General features: G+C 45.5%; 1 protein-coding gene across 5 annotated transcripts in view; it reads right to left on the bottom strand.

Annotated features, from left to right (window-relative positions):
- Nucleotides 1-20,397, bottom strand: part of RBMS1 (RNA binding motif single stranded interacting protein 1) — a 457,592-nt gene that overhangs the window by 118,371 nt on the left and 318,824 nt on the right. For all 5 annotated transcript variants that reach the window (XM_033944639.1, XM_033944640.1, XM_033944641.1 and 2 more), the window contains exon 4: nt 13,754-13,845. In XM_033944639.1, coding sequence (XP_033800530.1) covers nt 13,754-13,845 — 92 coding nt within the window. The remainder of the gene's footprint in view (nt 1-13,753; nt 13,846-20,397) is intronic.

Genomic DNA, 20,397 nt, shown 5'->3' with positions numbered 1-20,397 from the left:
GGGAGCCCAAACCCTCCTGGCCACGGCGACCCCCTAACCCCACCCCGCACTACATTACGGGCAGGAGGGATCCCAGGCCCTCCTGCCCTCGACGCAAACCCCCCTCCCCCCCAGCCGACCCGCGACCCCCCTGGCCGACCCCCACGACCCCCCCACCCCCCTTCCCCGTACCTTTGGAAGTTGGCCGGACAGACGGGAGCCAAACCCGCCTGTCCGGCAGGCAGCCAACGAAGGAATGAGGCCGGATTGGCCCATCCGTCCTAAAGCTCCGCCTACTGGTGGGGCCTAAGGCGCGTGGGCCAATCAGAATAGGCCCTGGAGCCTTAGGTCCCACCTGGGGGCGCGGCCTGAGGCACATGGGCCAAACCCGACCATGTGTCTCAGGCCGCGCCCCCAGGTGGGACCTAAGGCTCCAGGGCCTATTCTGATTGGCCCACGCGCCTTAGGCCCCACCAGTAGGCGGAGCTTTAGGACGGATGGGCCAATCCGGCCTCATTCCTTCGTTGGCTGCCTGCCGGACAGGCGGGTTTGGCTCCCGTCTGTCCGGCCAACTTCCAAAGGTACGGGGAAGGGGGGTGGGGGGGTCGGCCAGGGGGGTCGCGGGTCGGTCGGAGGTTCTTGGGGGGGGGGGCGGTCGTTGGAGGGAGGGGGGTTTGCGTCGAGGGCAGGAGGGCCTGGGATCCCTCCTGCCCGTAATGTAGTGCGGGGTGGGGTTAGGGGGTCGCCGTGGCCAGGAGGGTTTGGGCTCCCTTCTGGCCCAACTACACAAAGTACGGGGAAGGCGGGTGGGGGTGTCGTGGGGGTCGGCCAGGGGGGTCGCGGGTCGGCTGGGGGACGGGCGGAGGTTCTTGGGGGGGGGGGCGGTCGTTGGGGGGAGGGGGTTTGCGTCGAGGGCAGGAGGGCCTGGGATCCCTCCTGCCCGTAATGTAGTGCGGGGTAGGGTTAGGGGGTCGCCGTGGCCAGGAGGGTTTGGGCTCCCTCCTGGCCCAATATTGTCGGGGAGTCGGCGGTCCTTCGGGGTGGGGGTGCGAGTGGTCCTGCCGAGGGGGGAGAAGAATCGGACCTTGGGGGGGGGTATCAGGCTTTCAGGATGGGGATAGGACTTCAAGGGGGGACAGGCACGGAGAGGCGGGGCAGTGCACCGAAAGTCAGGGCGGGTGAACGGTGAGTCGGGGCAACCAGAGGAGAGTCGGGGCAGTGCACCGAAAGTCAGGGTGAGTCGGGGCAACCAGAGGAGAGTCGGGGAGGGCGAAAGGAGAGTCGGGGTGGCCAGAGGAGAGTCGGGGAGAGCGAAAGGAGAGTCGGGGTGGCCAGAGGAGAGTCGGGCAGCATGCGCGTTATATGCCTGAGCGCGGTATAGAAAAGTTTTTGTACATAGCATCGTGATTTCTGCGCGCTATACCCCTGTGCGCGTTTTACAATGGTGCGCGTTATATCCGCGAAAATACGGTATTTCCCTTCCAGTTATGCTTATTAAAACTTAATATACCATCGAAGCTTGCAACAGTTCTCAGTGGATAAAAACATTGTTAAATGTATGAAAAGAACTCCATTACAAACATAGGATAGACCTCACACACTCACTCAAGTACAGTATAGTACCTTCACAAATAAATAATATAAAAATATTATTGAAAGAATCTCTATTCTCCTATCTTCTCTATATCTGCTCAACAATGATCTTCTCTTTCCTATTTTTTCAGCATCTGTTCTCTGCATCTCAATGCATCCTCAGTCTCTTAACATTTTAATTCACTCCCTCATAATTTCCAAACTCAACTATTGTAATTCCTTACATAAAGGTGTCCGTCAAAAAGACATCCGATGCTTACAATTAATACAAAACACTGTCATAAAAATTATAACGAACAAGAAAAAATTTGACCATGTTACCCCCTTTGCTAAAAAGTGCACACTGGTTACCAGTCCACCATCGTATTACATATAAAATCGCCTTAATCTCCTTTAAAACTATGAACACCAAAGAACCTGCTTTTATTCATAAGTTTCTTATTCCTCATGATCCATTGAGAACTTTAAGATCTGCATCTCAGCACCTTCTTCATGTCCCATCCTTAAAAATCATTAGTACTCGTAGGGTTTCTTCATTCCTAACTATAGCCCCTACAATATGGAATTCGTTACCATCACATTAAAGGTCTGAGCAAAATTTAGATATCGTATTTTTCGCTCCATAAGATGCACTTTTTCCACGCCAAAAAAAGGGGTAGAAAAGGGGGTACATCTTATGGAGTAAATACACCTCCGTCCATCCCCCGACGTTCTGCTGCTGCTCGTGGCCCCGCCCCAGCGTTCTGCTGCTGCTTGTGGCCACCCCGCCCCCCTTGCTGCTGTTGGTGCTGCTTGCCGCCCTCTTACCTACTTGCTGCCACAGGAAAAGGAAGAGAAGGGTTGTGGCGTGCAATCGGGCCCACAAGTCTTGCCCCAACATCAATTCTGACGTCGGAGAGAAGGTTTGGGCCTGCCAATCACGAGCCTGAACCTTATCTCCGATGTCAGAGTTGACATCGGGGGAAGGCTTTTGGGCCTGATTGCACGTCGCTGGCTCTTCATGAAGTTGCAGCAGCAGGAGTCAGCCGCTTTGTCGTGTCGGCAGCAGGAGATGGCTGCTGCCGTATCGGCAGCGGCGTCGGGTGTGTGCTGCACTCCAGGAGTGCAGGAGCCTCATTTTGGTCAAAGGAGCCAGCTTTTTGGTTTTCCGTGGAGGGATCTTCGGACTCCTGAGACATCGGCAGTGCTGCAGTTCCTGTGGAAGGGCCTTGAGGATCTTGACAGCCCATTCCTGTGGCAAGTTCAAGGGGGGGGGGAGGGGTGTTCAGTGTGTGTGTGGGGTGTGGGGGTGTGTGGGAGTAACGAGGGTATAAAGAGCAAAGGAGAGAGTGATATTATAGGAGGAGACAGCTTTGTGTAGCATACAGTGGTAGAGAGAAGGGGCAAAACAGTGGTGGAGAGAGTGCAGGGGTCGATGGCCTGAAGATTCCTAAATGCACAGGTGGAAAGTGATGGGTTCTGAAAGTATTAGATGATGGTCGGAGAGGGAAAGGACTTGAGGGGAGCAATTTGTGGTAGAGCAGTTGGAGAAGACATGATTAAGGCAGTGGTCGTTTTGGTGGGTAGGAGTGGTGGAGCACAGCTGAAGATTAAATGTTAGGGCTAGAAGCCTAGAAGCATAAGAGTTGGAGGGGTCAGTGTGAATGTTAAAATCACTAAGAATGAAGGAGGGGGAGAGATGAATGTTCAAGGAAGAAGGAAAGCCAAGAGTTGAGGTCAGTGAAGAAAGACGAGAGGGACTTAACAGGGAGTTGGTAAACGACAGCTGCGCGGAGGGGCAAAAGAGCAAATAAATGGATGGAGTGGACTTCAAAGGAAGAAAAGCGGCGAGACTGAGGTGGAGGAATGGGTTGAAACCTACAAGAGGATGACAGTTTGTCTGCCAAGCCCCTTCCCTTATCTTGTTTAAAAGCAGACTGAAAACCCATCCTTTTGATATAGCCGAGAATGACATGGGGACAAATTTATCCCCGTCCCCGCAGGAACTCATTTTCCCGTCCCATCCTGGTGAGTTCTTTTCCTGTTCCTGCCCCATTCCTGCAAGCTCTGTCCTCATCTGCACAAGCCTCAAATGCTTTAAAATCATAAGTGTTCGAAGTTTGGGTGGTTAAGGCAGAGCTTACAGGAATGGGACAGTGACATAAGTCACCGGGATGGGGAAATCCGAGTTCCACTGCCCACCAACCCAACCAGCAGATTAACTATTCCCCTTAACTATATCCATGGCATCCTGTTTGTCTGTCTCGTATGTTTAGATTGTAAGGTCTTGTGAGCAGGGACTGTCTTCTTTGTGACTCTGTACAGCCCAAACCCAATCCTCTCTCTGTCTTTTCACCTCTTACATTATCTACCATCTTTCCATCTTCTAGTCTCATCCCACACATTACCCTATCCACCTCCTTTTCTATCTCTAGCTTCCTATTTCACCACCTCTGGCCTTCACTCCTCACCTCCTAATGATCATTTCCAACCTCGGTACTCTCTCTATCCCCAGCCTTCCTCTGCTTTCCTCCAAGTCTTATCAGTTCACCAACCCCAACTCCTTGTCTGTCACCAGGACTTAATTTGTGTGTATGTGTGTGTTGGGGTGGGGGTGGGGGGGTGGGAGGGAATGGCCTGGAACACAATTCCACTACCGATTTTCAGATTCCAGTGCAACAAGGGCATTCTGCTCTATCCTCTCTCTCCCTTCCTAAAAGCCTGCAGGTAAAGAGGAGGGAAGGTAGTGAGCCTGGAGCAGAGCAGAGAACAGTCACTATTCTCTAATCTAGCCCCTCTTCTCCTGGTCCACTCAAGTCTCTTCCAGCTCCTCTTCCTTTTTATTTACAAATTAAGCCCTGCCTGTCACTCAGCCTACCTGGAATCCAGCCCCTCTTTTCTTTGTTACCCATCTAACTTCCCTTTCTCCTCCATTCCCATATTTTCTCTCTGCCTTCATTGACATGCCACTTTCGTCAGCTTCTCTTCCATGGTCCTCTGTTTCTATATATCCTTTTCTAGCAGATCTATCTCTATTCCCCCCCCCCTTCTGACAGAAAAGGCACTCTTCCCCTCCCCCCCCCCAGCCTCCAGTCTGACTCACTATTTAAAAATTTGGTTGTGTATGTTTTAAGGCCTTGAATGGACTTTTACCCAGCTAGCTTTTAGATTGCTTCAGTTTTGCTACTAGAAAACACTTGCGTGTGATACGACTTTTTGATTTTCCATCTGTAAAGAGATGTGTTTACAAACAATTTCTTAGTAAAACGTTGGCATATTTGGCAGCTATGTGGGACAAAGAAGTTAGTACTTATCTAACAATCTCAACCTAGTCTTTAGAAAATCGTGGAAAACCCACTTGTTTGGTAAATATTTTGATTAATTTAGTATGATCAGACTACATATGGTTAGTATCTCTTAGCTGTTAACTGTACTGAACTGCAAGGTAGCTCCGATATATAAGAATTTATGTAATGCTTTACTTGTATGCCTTTTTGACCCTTCTCAGCACTCATCATCCTTCCTCCCTCACATTTGACTCTGTTCCCTCTTGGCCTCTTCTCACCTCCCCCCTCTGGTCTTTCCCATGGTTCCCACCCCAGGCTGTATTCTGCTCACCACAGTGGCCTCGGTTACCACCATTCCCCCCCCCCACCAGCCAGCAGCAGGAGGCAGTTTCTTCATTCCCAACGCAGGGCAGCAATCTTAGTGCTTTCTTCAGATTTAGGGTTACCAGAGGTCTGGATTACCCTGGACATATCCTCCTTATGTCTCTAGAAAGAAATATTTGGGGTGGCCTCAGGAAGGGGGCAAGCTACGTATTGGAAGGATAGCCGAAGTGATATTTCCACCACATCACACCCTCCTTCCTTTATTTTTAAATTAGCAATATAAGAAACCAGTGGGCCCATGCTGAAAAGATTTGCGGTAGAATTTCAGAATAATGAGCAAGTAAATTTGCACCGCATTAAAACTGCAGCAGTAATTTGCTATTCATTATTCTGCGCTACTTTTCAGTCAGTACTTGAGTTTGGATTGGCTCAGGCATTGACCGGAAAATTGACATTAAAAATCCAAACAAATCCAGAAAACAAACAAACCTCCCGAACCCCCTCAAGGCAGGTCCATGTCCGGCCCCTGGCAAGACCTCTTCCACTCTATCTCTCTCCCCTGAGGCAGGACTTGAACCCAACTCCTCCCCCCCTCCAAGGCAGCAGCCCAATCCATCCCCCCCCCCTCTCCGAGGCAAGGACCCAACTCTCCTGGTGGCCTAACCCAGAACCCTGACGTACCTTTAGAAATCAGGAAGGAGGGAGAAGGCATCCTTCTCTCCTCCCTTTGGGGTGTCGCCATCAAAATGGCGGTGCCCCACTTAATGCATTCTGGAATGCACTGAGCAGAGCCTAACTACTAAATAAGGGGAAAACTCCCTTATTTGGTAGTCAGGCCCTACTCAGTGCTTCCGAGAATGCACGGGACGTGATACCATGTTTTCGATGGTGATGGCCCAGAGGGATGAGGGAAGGATGCCCACTCCCTTCTCCCTGATTTCTAAATTCCCTAAACAACTGGGGGGGGTGGGGGGGAAGGAGTCCGGGCCAGGTTACTGTCTTTGGGGGGGGGGGGGTTAGGCTAGGGGATTCAAGACCCATTTAACCACCACGACTAGGGATTTGGGGAAACCTGTTCAGGGCATGATGGTCGGATTGGTTGGCGAGAAGGGGTGTCAAACATCCCTTCTCTCAACCAACCCTCAACACTGCCCTGTGTTAGTTTTCCAGTGCTAAAGGAGCCGCAGAGCCTTTTTATTCCCTTTTAAACAGCCCTAACCCTCCAGGACTCAAACTGTAGCAATGCTGCCTTATGACAGACAGCATTAGAAATACTGGATTGCTCTAGGCCCTAGAGCGGCAATGTAGCTGCCACCGGGAAACTAAAACAAACTGCGTTGTTACAGATACCACACGCTAGCAGAATCCTTCACCTCTGTCACACATGAAGAACATGGACCACAAACTGACATGAAAGCTTCCCCCCCCCCAATCAAAGAAAGCCAGGCTGTATATGTAGGGCACTGCTAGTAAAAGAGAAACAGAAATGCATTTTCTCTTGTACTTAATGTGTACCTGGGGCAATGAAGCATTAAGTGACCTGTCCAGAATCACAAGGACTTGCGGGAATCTAACTCACAGCCTTACGATAAAGACCTGCACTTTCTAACCCAATACCCACTTTTTCTCTGTCATATTTTTCAGATAAATAAAGCTGTTTTATAGTTTCCTATTTGTAAAAATCAAAGTAGATAACAACAAGCAAACTGATAAAACCGCCTCACTCTGCCAGCACACTGACCTCGTGACCTTTTGGAATGGAGGAGTGGCTAGGGTTACCGTAATTGGAGCCTCACAAACCCAGACGCATGAACCCACCCAGCCCTGCCCCCAACCCCGTCTTATTCCGTTTCCAGCCCTGCCCAGTTCCGCCTCAAGTCCTGCCCCATTCTGCCCTCAGCCCCACCCCCCTCAAAGCCTCGACTTCTTCCCCGACAAGCTCCGACCGTTTCTGGAGGGCCTAGAGGTGCCTGATTCACTGATTCAGGCCTACTCTTGGAAGTTACGCCAGAAGGAAGGATTCCAGCAGAGGGAAAGCCCAAGAACAGGTCTGTGCAGATCAACGGCTAGTGCTGAGAACTTTGAGAAGCGAACTTGAAGGTATGGGCAGTGGGGTGGGGGGATCTTCTGTGCTGCTTCTGCCATTGGACCCGTGGAGGGGGGGCACTGCCACTAACATTGCTGCTGTCTGACCATGTGAGAGGGTGGAGGGGCACTGCCGCAGCCACCGCTGATGTTGGACCCATAGAGGGGTAAGCTGGAAGCTGGAGGGAAGAGAGAGAGGATACTGGGCACATCACTAATAATATAGCAAAAATATAAACAGTACTTAACTTCTCCAGTGCTGACTCCAGTGTGTTTCAAGCAACTGCTCTGCATTAGAGAAATCTTCACTATAAAAAAGCCCCATAAGTCCAAAATCTACTGTGATGCTTCACCATGAATAATAAACTTATTCCACTTTGAAATAAAAAAAGAGAACATAGCAACCTTGCTTATACAGAAAAAAATATTCCAATCAAAAATTGTTCCTTCTAAAGTAGCCCCAACCAATCAGGATCCTCTTTTCCGAATTAAGTACTATATCTAATCAAGCCCATCAAAGCTGGGATAACCATTCCATGTTTTCATTCAAACCATGTGGATGCAGAGATTGCAGCATGTACACCCAATATTGTTCATGATCTCCTCTCAAATTGCAAAATAGCAGCTCCTCAATGGCTTGGATGCCATGTTGCCATTTTTGAGTCATGAAATAAGAGTATGGGTTTGTTTTTTTTCTGACATAGTGAAGCCGTGAAGAATTGTTTTCCAATGATTCTGATTTATTTTGAAATTTTTATAGTGAAGATTTTCTTGATGCAGAGCAATTGCTGAAAACATAATCATGACGGCATTTTTAAAGTATTATATCATTGCTATATTACTAGCGATCTCTTTTGCTATATCATAGTGGTTTCTATACACACTTTTTTTTTTGATGTATGGACTGACAATTATAGTGTTGAAGTACTGGATGACTAAATACCTGCTTCAAGAATGATGGTCCATAAATTCAAGAAATTTAGTGATAAGTATGAGAAATATATGTTAATGGATATGACATGTATATTAATGATTTTTATAAAAACAATATAGGTGCCTGTATCCCATTAGTGCATATATTCACTGCTGGCCATATGGGGAGGTGGTAGGGCTGGAGGAAAGGGAAGAGAGAGGGTGCTGGAGGGAAGGGAGAGAGACCTTGGACTGGGAGTTGGAGCTGGAGGGGAAGGGAGACAGTGCTGAACCTGCTGGGATGAGGAGAGAGAAGGGAAGGTACAGAGATGGAAGATGGATAGTGAGCATGGAGAAACAAATAAAATGTCAAGTGGGCAGGAGACCCTGGTGAGTGAGTTAACAGCAGACAAACAGTAACCAGAGCCTGGGACCAACAAGATTTGAATAATAAAATGACCAGACAGCAAAAAGGTAGAAAAAGAAATTTATTTTCTATTTTGTGATTATAATATGTCAGATTTGAAATGTGTATCCTGCCAGAGCTGGTGTTAGACAGCGAACGCAAGCTAGGACCTAACAGTGTTTGTTTTGTTTATACTTGACAGCGCTGGCCTGGGGATGGAGAGGGTAAAAGGGGGTGGGGTGGGTTGAGAGACTGCAAAATAAAGCCGCCAAGTAATTTTAAAGCTGTGTCATAGAAAGGGAATTGAATTGTATCGAATCAAAAAACTGATTCAAATTGCCAAAATTGAATCGAACTGAAAAAATGTTTTCCTGAATCGGACAGCTCTACTGGGCTCCTAGGAATACCTACATGTAGAGCTCACAAAACTATGCCCATCACTCTGTTTAGAAGAGGGCACACATGAGTTCAGTCCAGCCCTCAAAGATGCCACCTGCAAACATGTTTTGGGACAGTAGGCCACCTACTACTACTAATATTTATTTCTACAGTGTCGCCTGACATATGCAGCGCAGTACATTAAAACACGCAAGAGACAGTCTCTGCTCAGTAGAGCTTATAATCTAATCACCTCTGCTGGGGTGCAGATCAGAGAAGCAGCACAGGATGTCCAAGATTAGACTTTAAAGGTTGGTTTTTGTACTTTATTAAAATGCTAAAACACTAAACACTTTAGCATTAAGAATAGCTAGTTAGTACTTTAATTAGCAACTGGCATCCAAAGACTTGTTTGAAGGGAAAGATCCCAGTAATATCATGCAAGAAACAGTGGGCCAGATGTACTGAGAGATCAGAGTTTCTGGCAGTGGAAATTTGTGGTTGGATACTATGTGCTCAAGTAAAAATAGCATCTGGAATTGAATGAGCTATGCTTTAGGCATTATTTTTGCAGGGCTACAATCCACTCACAACAGATGTAAGTAACAAACTAGCCATTCTGCATAAGTCCAGAAAAGGCATCATACAAAAAAGATTTAGAAGTCTGTTAACTACTGTAAAGTGTGGTCAATTTTTGCCTTTATGACGATTCACAGCAAAATTTTTTTGGGTGTAATAATGGTCAGGGGTGTGCCCAACACGTCCACTGCAGTTACTGCACATAAAAAAGTCTCAAACTGTGGATTAAAGCCATTTGCAAACGATACATATGCACTTAGGGCCTGATTCTATATATAATGTCACAAAATATCGGCCCCCAACTAGAACAGCACTTATCGTGATTCTATAAAAGTTATGCACACTTTATAAAATCACGCTTAGTGCCAATACATTGTCATAACTTTTAGGCGCACCCTTTTAGGCCAAGGAAAACTAGGCCTAAATACCTCTCTCTTGCCCCATCCTACCTATCCTTCAGAAAATCTCTCAAAGCTCACCTCTTTGATAAATTTCTCTAACCCCATCCTTCCTTCCTTTCCTCTCCTTCCTCACCTATATACCTCTTCTTCCCAGGATCTTACTATCCTCATCCTGCACTCCCTTGTAACTGTATATATTCCTTTCTCTCCTCTCTTCATCCTTCCAAAGTATTTTAGATCAATGTAGTCTTGTTAGAATGTTTATTTCTTATTTTTCCTCTATCTCTATTTTTCACTTCTTTGTTATTCTCCAGGTACTTTAGTTAGATTGTGAGCCTTCGGGACAGTAAGGGAATTTCTAAGTACCTATCTTACTTTTTAATTTTAATTGTTATTGTTACTGGTTACTTTACCCTGGTTAATCTGACTCTGCATCTTCGCTGTAAATGTACAGTCTCTTCTCCTGTAAACCGCTCTGAACTGTTTTGTGGTATTGCGGTATACAAAAAATAAAATAATAATTATTATATTATTAATTTGTGCGCATGTTGGGTGTATTCTATAACAGTGCGCAGAAATTCTAAGAATGCCCACAATCTGCCAAGGTTCCTCCCCTGGCCACACCCCCCTTTTCAGATTCACACACTAGAATTAATGTGCAGCACTTTATAGAATACTTCTACTAAGTTGTGAAAATAAATTAATTAGCATCAGTTATGAGGGGTTAATTGCCAATTATCAGTGCAAATTACATTTGATAGACAATATAGGGCTAGATTCACAAAGCAAACCGATCGGTTTGCGACCCCTTTACTATCAAATTTCCATCCGACCTGATTCACTTACCTCTCCTGCGATCCGCTTCGAATCCATGCATGCAAATGAGGTGAAATGCATGCAAATTGGACAGCGACCCGATCCACTACACCAGATTTCTGATCCGACTGGGCTGGCCGATCACCTGAAGAAGCGACTGCGGGGGACAAGTCGAAAACGTCTTTCCGACTGGAAGCCCTGCTCTCTGCCCTGCAATCTCTCCTGCCTGCTCGCTCCGAATGCTGCCCTGCTTCTTATCTCCTGCTGCTCGTCTTTCCAATGCTCTTCTCCTGTCTGCCCAAACTGTTGCCTGCCCCGAACTGCCATGATTTCTTGCCTGCCTGGACTCTTCCCCGCAGTGCAAGCCCATTGTTTTAACCTGCGGGCTCTAAGCGGGTTAAAACCATGGGCTCCATTTATCTTTTTATTATTAGTGAGGGACCAGCTTTCTGGGAGCCGTGCGGGTTGGGGTCAGTGGAGGTGGCAGCATTTAGTTCAGTCTCCCTGAAGTCCTGCCGCCCAAAGTACAAAAAAAGAGTTTTTTTAAAAAAAGATCATTGCTTCTATGGTCTGCGCATGCGCGATCCATGCAGGCAGATGGGGGCGTTCCTCCAATCTCCCCATCTGCATATTTTTGGTTTCTGAATTGGTCGGACCTACCAGGATAGGGTCCGGATCGGGCCTGATCTGGCAGGTTAGTGAATCCTGGCCTAAGTTGTGCATGCAAATCAGTTGTGTGCACCAATTTGTGTGCACAACACAAAGTGCAATATGCAGAAAGTGGGGGATAATGTCTTCTCCAAGAGGTGTTAATTGCAGGGTGTCAGGTCTGTATCCTGCAAAATGACAGATGGTTTGGATAGGTTGGAGTGAGTTTCGACAGCAACTTCAATAGTTGGAACCCAAGGAGAGTACTGGGCAGACTTCTACAGTCTATGACCCAGTCAACAAAAAGAATGACAATTTAATTTAATCATGAATTTATAATGCATGTAACTATTGGGCAGACTGGATGGACTCTTTATGTTACTATGTGTATTTACTTCAATGCACAGTCCATACCTAATTTCCGTCTAATCTGTACGAAACAATTAGCCTGCGATTTATAGTTCACTGGCTGTTTTTACACACCCTTGAACCTCCTCATCTATTGTGTGCCAAATTCCAGGCTAACTGCTCAGCACACGAGTAACCATGCCCCTTAAAGCCTAGCTGCAAACTTTTGGTATCGGTAGGATTCTCTGTGCAAAAACAAAGTCTGCATTTTCCACAAAGAAGGCAGCCTTTAGTTATACTCAACGGGTAAAATAAATTGGGTCCTAACACGAGTTCCTCCTATGTTCATACATATTTCTCTTCACAACTTAATAACAAGAAGTGTAGGGAAAAAGAGAAAAGTGTTTATTGTATTGTATTCTGCTAGATTGATTCCCAGCAGTGCACATATTTATACCTAATTTTTTTTTTTATATATATACATACACAAGTGTTCCTTTTCCACTCCTTCCTGGCATCAAAATAGCAGCTATCACCCTTGTTGTACTATTACTAGGGGGGAGGGGGGATCAAATCTGCCATATAAGGGCAACCTGCAGATCGACTCTTAGCACCCTTGGATGAATCCGGGGAGGGGGGGGCATATTAGTCATATGGAGGTTTCTGCTTGTGAGAAAGGAATTGCATTTAAAGTGGGAACCATGTGGTAAGTTCAGAGCAGATGCTGGCCACACCCCCTTCATTAATGGCAGACTTTTGCATTTATCGCACATTAATTCTTTACACTTAAGATGTGACAAGTATAAACACTCACTGTATTTTAACAAACATGCTCCTAAATCATCACATCTATTCAACAATTTGATTTGGAATCTGATATAAACTGCATTTAATTCTTTGATATCTATTTTATCGGTGTCAGGTCAAAAGCGCGCCGGGACAAAGGCGCGCCCAGACAATTGAGCGCAGCGCGGAGGCGTGCGCCGCTCAAAATTACTGTTTTTAGGGCTCCGACGGGGGTGTGTGGGGGGGGGAACCCCCCCACTTTACTTAATAGACATCGCGCCGCATTGTGGGGGGTTTGGGGGGTTGTAACCCCCCACATTTTACTGAAAACTTCACTTTTTCCCTGTTTTTAGGGAAAAAGTTAAGTTTACAGTAAAATGTGGAGGGTTACAACCCCCCATAACGCCGGCGCGATGTCTATTAAGTAAAGTGGGGGGGGGGTTCCCCAACAAAACCCCCCGTCGGAGCCCCTAAAAACAGTAATTTTGAGCGGCTTGCACCTCCGCGCTGCTCTCAATTGTCTGGGCGCGCCTTTGTCTTTCGCGCCGTTGTCTATGAACCATTTTATCAGATTCAGAAGCATGAAGAAAAACGATTTACAGGTTTATACCCCAGTGGAACAGAGCCAAATACCTGCCATCAGCCACCCCCCTCAGTTCTTCTCCACCAAGACAGACAAAATATCTTTACTTTGCATAAATCTTGAGCCAGGTGACCGCTTAAAACTGCTGAGCAAGGCATTTTTGCATGCCTGTTAATATTGCTGTGGCTAGGGTTACCAGACGTACGGATTTACCGGGATAGGTCCTCTTTTTAGAGGACTGTCCAGGCATCTGGATGGCTTTGAGCTTGGGGGCCGCGTCGGGAGGTCATGTGCACATGCATGGGACGTCATTACATCACACAGGCGCATGTGCAGAGATGCCCTCCTGACACAGCTCCGAGCACAAGAAGAGGTTGGGGACGGGGCAGGGGCAGAATGGAGCACAACTTGGGCGGAGAACAGGGCGAGGCTAGGTGGAACTGGGCAAGCCTAGCGGGCAGGTCCATGGGTCTGGATTTTACAAGCGTAAAAATCTGGTAACCTTAGCTGTGGTAAGTTTTCCAGTGATGTGATCCAGTGCACTGGAGTTCACATATTAAAAACCTTATCCTGAAGCTGTTAAATTCTATTCCAAGTCCAGAACACAAATATTTTCGCAGAATAGGAAACTGCGTACGTCATGGTTTACCTTCGCCATCTGCGCTTGAACTCCAGTAGCCTTCAAAGCAGACACGGCCTTCTGAGCGGCTGCTGGGCTGTCAAAATCTACAAAACCATAGCCTAAAAAATGGGGGGAAAATAAACATATTCTAATGTAGAAATCACAAAAATAAAAACACAATTAAAGCCTGCTGAACAAAAATCAGCTGATGAGTTAACATGGTGTTTAGGTGGTAATTAAACATTATACAGCTCAAGCCAGAAGTCAAAGTAATCGAAAGGAAGTTCACAACATGTACTAATTGCACCTGTAATGTTTTATTAGTTTGCTGTTTAAAGTACAATAGACAAGACTAGAAAAAAATATTTCTTATATAGACTTAAAGACGAGTTAAAGACTTTTCCTTGTTAGTATAGCTATATAGTGGTACCTCGGTTTACGAGTGCACCGGTTTGCGAGTGTTTTGCAAGACGAGCAAAACACTCAGCAAACTTTTGTCTCGTAAACCGAGCACTGCCCCGATAAACGAGCACTCAGCAATGGTGGCCCAGGGGTGAGCCCTTGCCTGCGGGTGCTGCACAGCGATTCCAAAGTGGTGCCTTCCTTGCCTCGGGGTCCCCATGCGGCTGCCCTCCTGCTTCGGCGATGCCTCTGCCGTCCGTCAGCGCTCTCCCGGCTCCCATCTAAACTGGCCATCCTGAATGAGCATGCGCGCGACTTCTCTCTCCTCTCCTAAGTCAGCCGCTGCCCCGACAACACGCTCACCACGTACAAGCACGCAGGACGTCCTTGTACGTGGTGAGCGTGTTGTCGGGGGAGCAGCTGACTTAGGAGAGGAGAGAGAAGTCGCGCGCATGCTCATTCAGGATGGCGGCCGGTGAAGCACTGAATGCATGAGAACAAGCTGATGTTAAATTTAGAAAAGATTAAAGTGATGTATTTGGCAAGAACATCTACAGTGAACTTGGTCGGAACTCTGAGGTTGCTAGATACTGTTGTTCAGGTTTCCTCAGAATTCCGGTATCTTGGAGTGGGGTCCTGGAATCCCAATTCTCATTTAGACATCATGTGTTAAGCTTAATTAGGAGGGTGTATCATTTTGTGTCATGGGGGGGGGGGGGGGCGATTTTAAAACCATTCTCCAAATGTTGGTGCTTCCGGTTCTTGATTACTGTAATGTGGTATTGTTAGGTGTTCCAATGGTGGTGCAAAAATCTCTACAGATAGCACAAAACTCCATTTTCAAAGAAATTAACATGTACGCTTTATTTGCTGAAAATTGTTTAGAATCCAGTATAAATTATTGCTGCTGGTTTAGTCAAGTATGCAAGGGTGTGCCCCTCAATATTTGATGAACTGCATATCACCCTATCTTAGGATGCAAAAACTTCGCTTGGCAGCACAGCAAAACTTGGCTCTACCATCTAGAAAGGAGCTAAGTTTACAGATGATGAGAGAAAAGTTTCTTTCATGTAGTGGTCCAGAAGAGTGGAATAAGCTTCCATCTTTCTTTAAGCAACAAAAGAGTTTACAGGCTTTTAAGAAATTGTTAAAACGTCCTTTCTGTTGTATGACATATACAGTATGACAATCGGTGCTGCTATGACTATTTTATGGTATGTTCACTGAGCTGATTTTTTTGGGATTGGAGGATTGTCTGGTGATGTTAATTCTGTTATGTCAGTTTGTCATGTAATTTGGTGTTGCCAATTTTAATTTTTGTAAGATGACTGAAATGAAATTTGTGCATATTAATGAATGTGTTGATGTACTTCGCCTTGTAAAAGGCGGATTATAAATAAACCAATCCAATATCACACTTTATTCTCTTCCACTACTCGCAATAGTGGGCGGAGAAAAACTAGAACTCACCTCAATAAACCATCAAAATCCACTAGAGGGCATGAATTGAGGATGGTACTGTAGACTTAAGAGCGATGTTAGGAAATTATTTTCGTGGAGAGGGTGGTGGATGCCTGGAATGCGTTCCAAAGGGAGGTGGTGGAGAAAAAAATGGTGATGGAATTCAAAAAACATGTGGGATGAACACAGAGGATCTCTAATTAGAAAATGAATGGTATAAAACAAACTAAGGCCAGTACTGGGCAATCTTGTGTGGTCTGTGTCCTGTATATGGTGATTTGGTTTAGGATGGACTAGGAAGGGCTTTGATGGAAGCTCCAATGAGAGGATGATCAGGATAGGCTACAATGAGCTTCAACTGCAACTCCAGTAGAGGGAATCTAAAGACAGTACTGGGTGGACCTCTATGGTCTATTGCTCAGAAATATTAAAGAAAAAAGACAATTTTAACCATGAATGTATAATGTGAGTGACTATTGGGAAGACTGGACGGGCTGTTCAGGTCTTTATCTGCTGTCATTTACTATGTAACTAAGAAAATTCCTACCCGGCTCCTGGTCACTCCTGAAGGGGCAAACTCCTTTGGCTGGCTCTGATGGAAGCAACCTGCTCCTGAAGGAGGCCAACACTTCCTGATATCTTGTAAAAAATGCATTCAATTCACATACAGCAAAAGATATCAAAACAATTGCTATAAGGGATGGGGCAAAAAATTCCCTTGCGCTTCACACTTAAATATACTAAGGGCTCCTTTTACAAAGGCGCATTAGTGGTTTAATGCGTGTAATAGCGCTCGCTAAACCGCCATCCACGCTAGCTGCTACCGCCTCCTCTTGAGCAGGCGGTAGTTTTTCAGCTAGCGCGGGGGTTAGCGTGTGATTAAAAGTCACGTGATCTAAAGCCGCTAATGTGGCTTAGTAAAAGGAGCCCTAAATATAAGAAAAATTATTAAATATTAACTAATGAATAGTGAAAGCAGGGCCCTCGGTGTGAGGTGCTATGCTCTGTAAAATGGATCTACAAGACCCATTCAATAGCTTAAACAAGTCAAGGCGAGGATGCAAAGTTTTCAGCCTCACATCATCATAGGAGCCCTGCTAGTGTGCTCATAAAGTGCAATAACTCTTGTGATGCAATAAATTAATCCACAACACAAGATTTAATAATTTAAATAAAGCCAAAAGGAAATTTCCATTCCAAACAGCAGACATGAATTCATCTAGAGATTTTACCCATATTGCACTCTGCTGACTCATGGGCCAACATCAGTGTTGTAGAAGGTTTGCTCTTTGCTTTCCGCAGGAGCCACCCAACTTATCAGGACGTCCGCTGGATATTAGCAGCCATGAACATAATACGATTATTTGCAGTGCCAAACCCCTTCCCCTTAGTGGTGGGATGAGATCTCAGCGTGATTAAACTGAAGGTCAGTGTGCTGACTACATGACTAAAAGGATGTACCTACTACAATTATGTCAGGGGAAATGATGCCTGCAGTACATTTAATGCACACAGAACACAAAGGCAATTGGGGTTGCAGAACTCGTCGTTAAATGTTAATTGAAACTACCCGGTTTTAATTAATTGACACAATTCCTACAAAGTGTAATCCTTTTCAATTTTTTTGTCCGGTTGAATTTTCCTCCGACAGCTCCAGTCTCCATAGGCAAGAGGGAAAGGGTCTTTTAGTACCTTCCTTCTCCTTTTCAAAACAGTCCTGCACAGAGCAGCATTTTGTCGGGCTACTCAAGGTTGGCCATCTGGCAGATTTACTGGGTACAAATATAACTAGTGTATTGCCATGTAAGGCACAGGTAAGGGCATAAATGCTGTAATTGCCCCAAGTACAAAATAAGCACCTAAACTTAAGGAGTTGTGAAAAGGAAGTTGAGGGCTTTGCAAATGCTTATCAACTCCGCTGCAAGTATGATCACAGGGGTTTTTAGAAGAACTCATATAACTCCTGTGTTGAAGAAACTGCACTAGTTACCTATGAAACAAAGAGTGCACTTAAGATTGTTACGATTATACATCAAACACTGTATTATGCTTTCCCAAAGATCTTACAAGAATTCTTTGAGATCTATAAACCGAGAACAGAGCTTAGAGATGTAAATGGGATGAAATTAACTTTGGAGGGTAGAATGTCCACTATGCATGCTAGGATTGGAGCATCTATGATATCTGTGGCTGGCGTAGAATTATGGAATGCCTTGCCTGGAATCTTGCAGTTCTGTAGGGGGGAGGATGAATTTTAAGAAAATGCTGAAAACTCAATTATTTGCCAATGCCTTCCTATGCTAAGGAATATTTTAGTTGATAATCGCCTTTTAGAATTTTTTTTTTTTTTTTTTTTTTTTTACAGCAATGTATGATTTAAAGCTTGCTTGTATTTTTGAATTGATTGAATTTGCGTTCTATCCCTCTTCATAACAGGGACGATTATGATGTTGGTCTCCAGAATTGAACACAATACTCGAGATGGGGTCTCACCATGGATCTGTACAGTGGCATTATGACTTCAGGTTTTCTGCTGACAAAACCCCTACGGATGTTTCTATGTTTCTATAAAGGGAAAGGGATGGGATTCAATATCTGCATTTCTGTGAATACAAACACACGTAAACCATTTTGATTGTATTCACAGAAATGCAGATATTGAATCCCATCCCTTTCCCTTTATAGAAACATAGAAATTGACGGCAGAAAAGGGCCACAGCCCATCGAGTCTGCCCATACCAATGACCCACTCCCTGACTTCTACTCCCCTATAGATCCCACGTGAATATCCCATTTTCTCTTAAAATCTGACACGCTGCTGGCCTCAATCACCTGCTGAGGCAGCTCGTTCCAATGATCGACCACCCTTTCGGTGAAGAAGTACTTCCTAGCATCACCTTGAAATTTCCCTCCCCTGATTTTCAGTGAGTGTCCTCTGGTTACCGAGGGCCCTGTAAGACTGAATATATCATCTTTCACCTCTATACGCCCTGTGACATACTTAAAGGTCTCAATCATGTCCCCCCTCTCTCTTCGCTCCTCCAGTGAGTACATCCGCAATTTTTTTAGCCTTTCTTCATACGTGAGATCCCTGAGCCCCAAGACCATCCTGGTAGCCATATGCTGAACTGACTCAACTCTCAGCACATCTTTCCGGTAGTGTGGTCTCCAGAATTGAACACAATACTCGAGATGGGGTCTCACCATGGATCTGTACAGTGGCATTATGACTTCAGGTTTTCTGCTGACAAAACCCCTACGGATGCAGCCCATCATTTGTCTTGCCCTGGACGAAGCTTTCTCCACCTGATTGGCAGCCTTCATATCATCGCTAATGATCACTCCTAAATCACGTTCCACCATGGTCCTGGACAAGGTTTCACCATTTAGTGAGTAAGTTCTGTGTGGATTTTTTTTGCCTAGGTGCATTACTTTACATTTTTTAGCATTGAAGCCTAGCTGCCAAGTTGATGACCACTGTTCCAGTTTCCGTAGGTCTTGCATCATAAAGTCAGGAACACTGCTTTTGCCTACTATGTTGCATAGTTTGGCGTCGTCGGCAAACAGTGATACTTTTCCTCTAAGCCCTTGGGTCAAATCTCCTATGAATAAATTGAATAGAATCGTCCCTAAGATGGAGCCCTGAGGTACTCCACTCGTTACTGCTGACGTTTTGGAGGGGGTACCGTTTACCATCACCCTTTGAAGCCTACCATCTAGCCAATCCTTTACCCATGTAGTGAATGTATCCCCTAATCCCATCGATTTTAGTTTGTTCAACAGCCTGCGGTGTGGGATGCTATCAAAAGCTTTGCTGAAGTCCAAATATATCACATCCAGGGACTCCCCAGCATCCAGATGACTGGTCACCCAGTCAAATAAGTCAATCAGATTAGATTGGCAGGACCTTCCCCTGGTAAATCCGTGTTGGTGTGGATCTCGTAATTTTTCCTCGTCTAGAATTTCGTCGAGTTTCTGTTTGATCAGTGTTTCCATGAGTTTGTACACTATGGATGTAAGACTCACCGGTCTGTAATTTTCTGCCTCTGTTCTGCAGCCCTTTTTGTGGAGTGGAATTACGTTAGCTGTTTTCCAGTCTAGGGGTACTTTTCCCGTGCGCATGGAAAGATTGAAGAGCACGGATATACTGCCCTCCTTTTAAAAATAGCAGTACAAGAAATAATCCTAAAACTTCATTACAATCCTCCCTTTTTCTATTGATTGATGTCATTCCTAAGGAAGGGCTTGTCTTAGATTTGAGAGCTCCTGTTGGCCACTCCTATGAATGCAAGAAAGCCAGTGCTGCTGTGTCAGTTCACACAGAATCTCATGCAAACCTCACAATCGCACACAGGAAGAAAAAGCAGCTGCAGAATGAGGTCAGGCAACAAGAAGGTCAAAGCTGCACCCTGAGACAATGCAGTTAATAGATAAACCAAAAACATCATTGAAATCACCTTTTTAACAAGTTATGCTAGATAATAAATTAAAATGTGAACCATTTGCAAACTGCAGCTTAACTACCCTCATACTTTTGTGCTTAAGAGAAACTGGATGATCCTTACCACAGAGCATGAGTGAGGCATAAAGAATCGAGATCAAGCAAAAGGAAGCAGCACGCGAGCAGGTAGACTGGCGAAAATAACAGATGTTCCCCCACCCCCAAATGCACAAAACCATGACATCATCATAAATAGTATGGCAAACAAGAAATGAGCAAGCTGATATTTTGAAGGGTCTATACCAGTGTTTCTCAACTCGGTCTTGGAGTACCCCCTTGCCAGTCAGGTTTTCAAGATATCCACAAT

The sequence above is a fragment of the Geotrypetes seraphini genome, chromosome 5, assembly GCF_902459505.1.
Source record: "Geotrypetes seraphini chromosome 5, aGeoSer1.1, whole genome shotgun sequence".
Taxonomy (NCBI): domain Eukaryota; kingdom Metazoa; phylum Chordata; class Amphibia; order Gymnophiona; family Dermophiidae; genus Geotrypetes; species Geotrypetes seraphini.
This window is presented reverse-complemented; position numbering and strand designations above follow the sequence as displayed.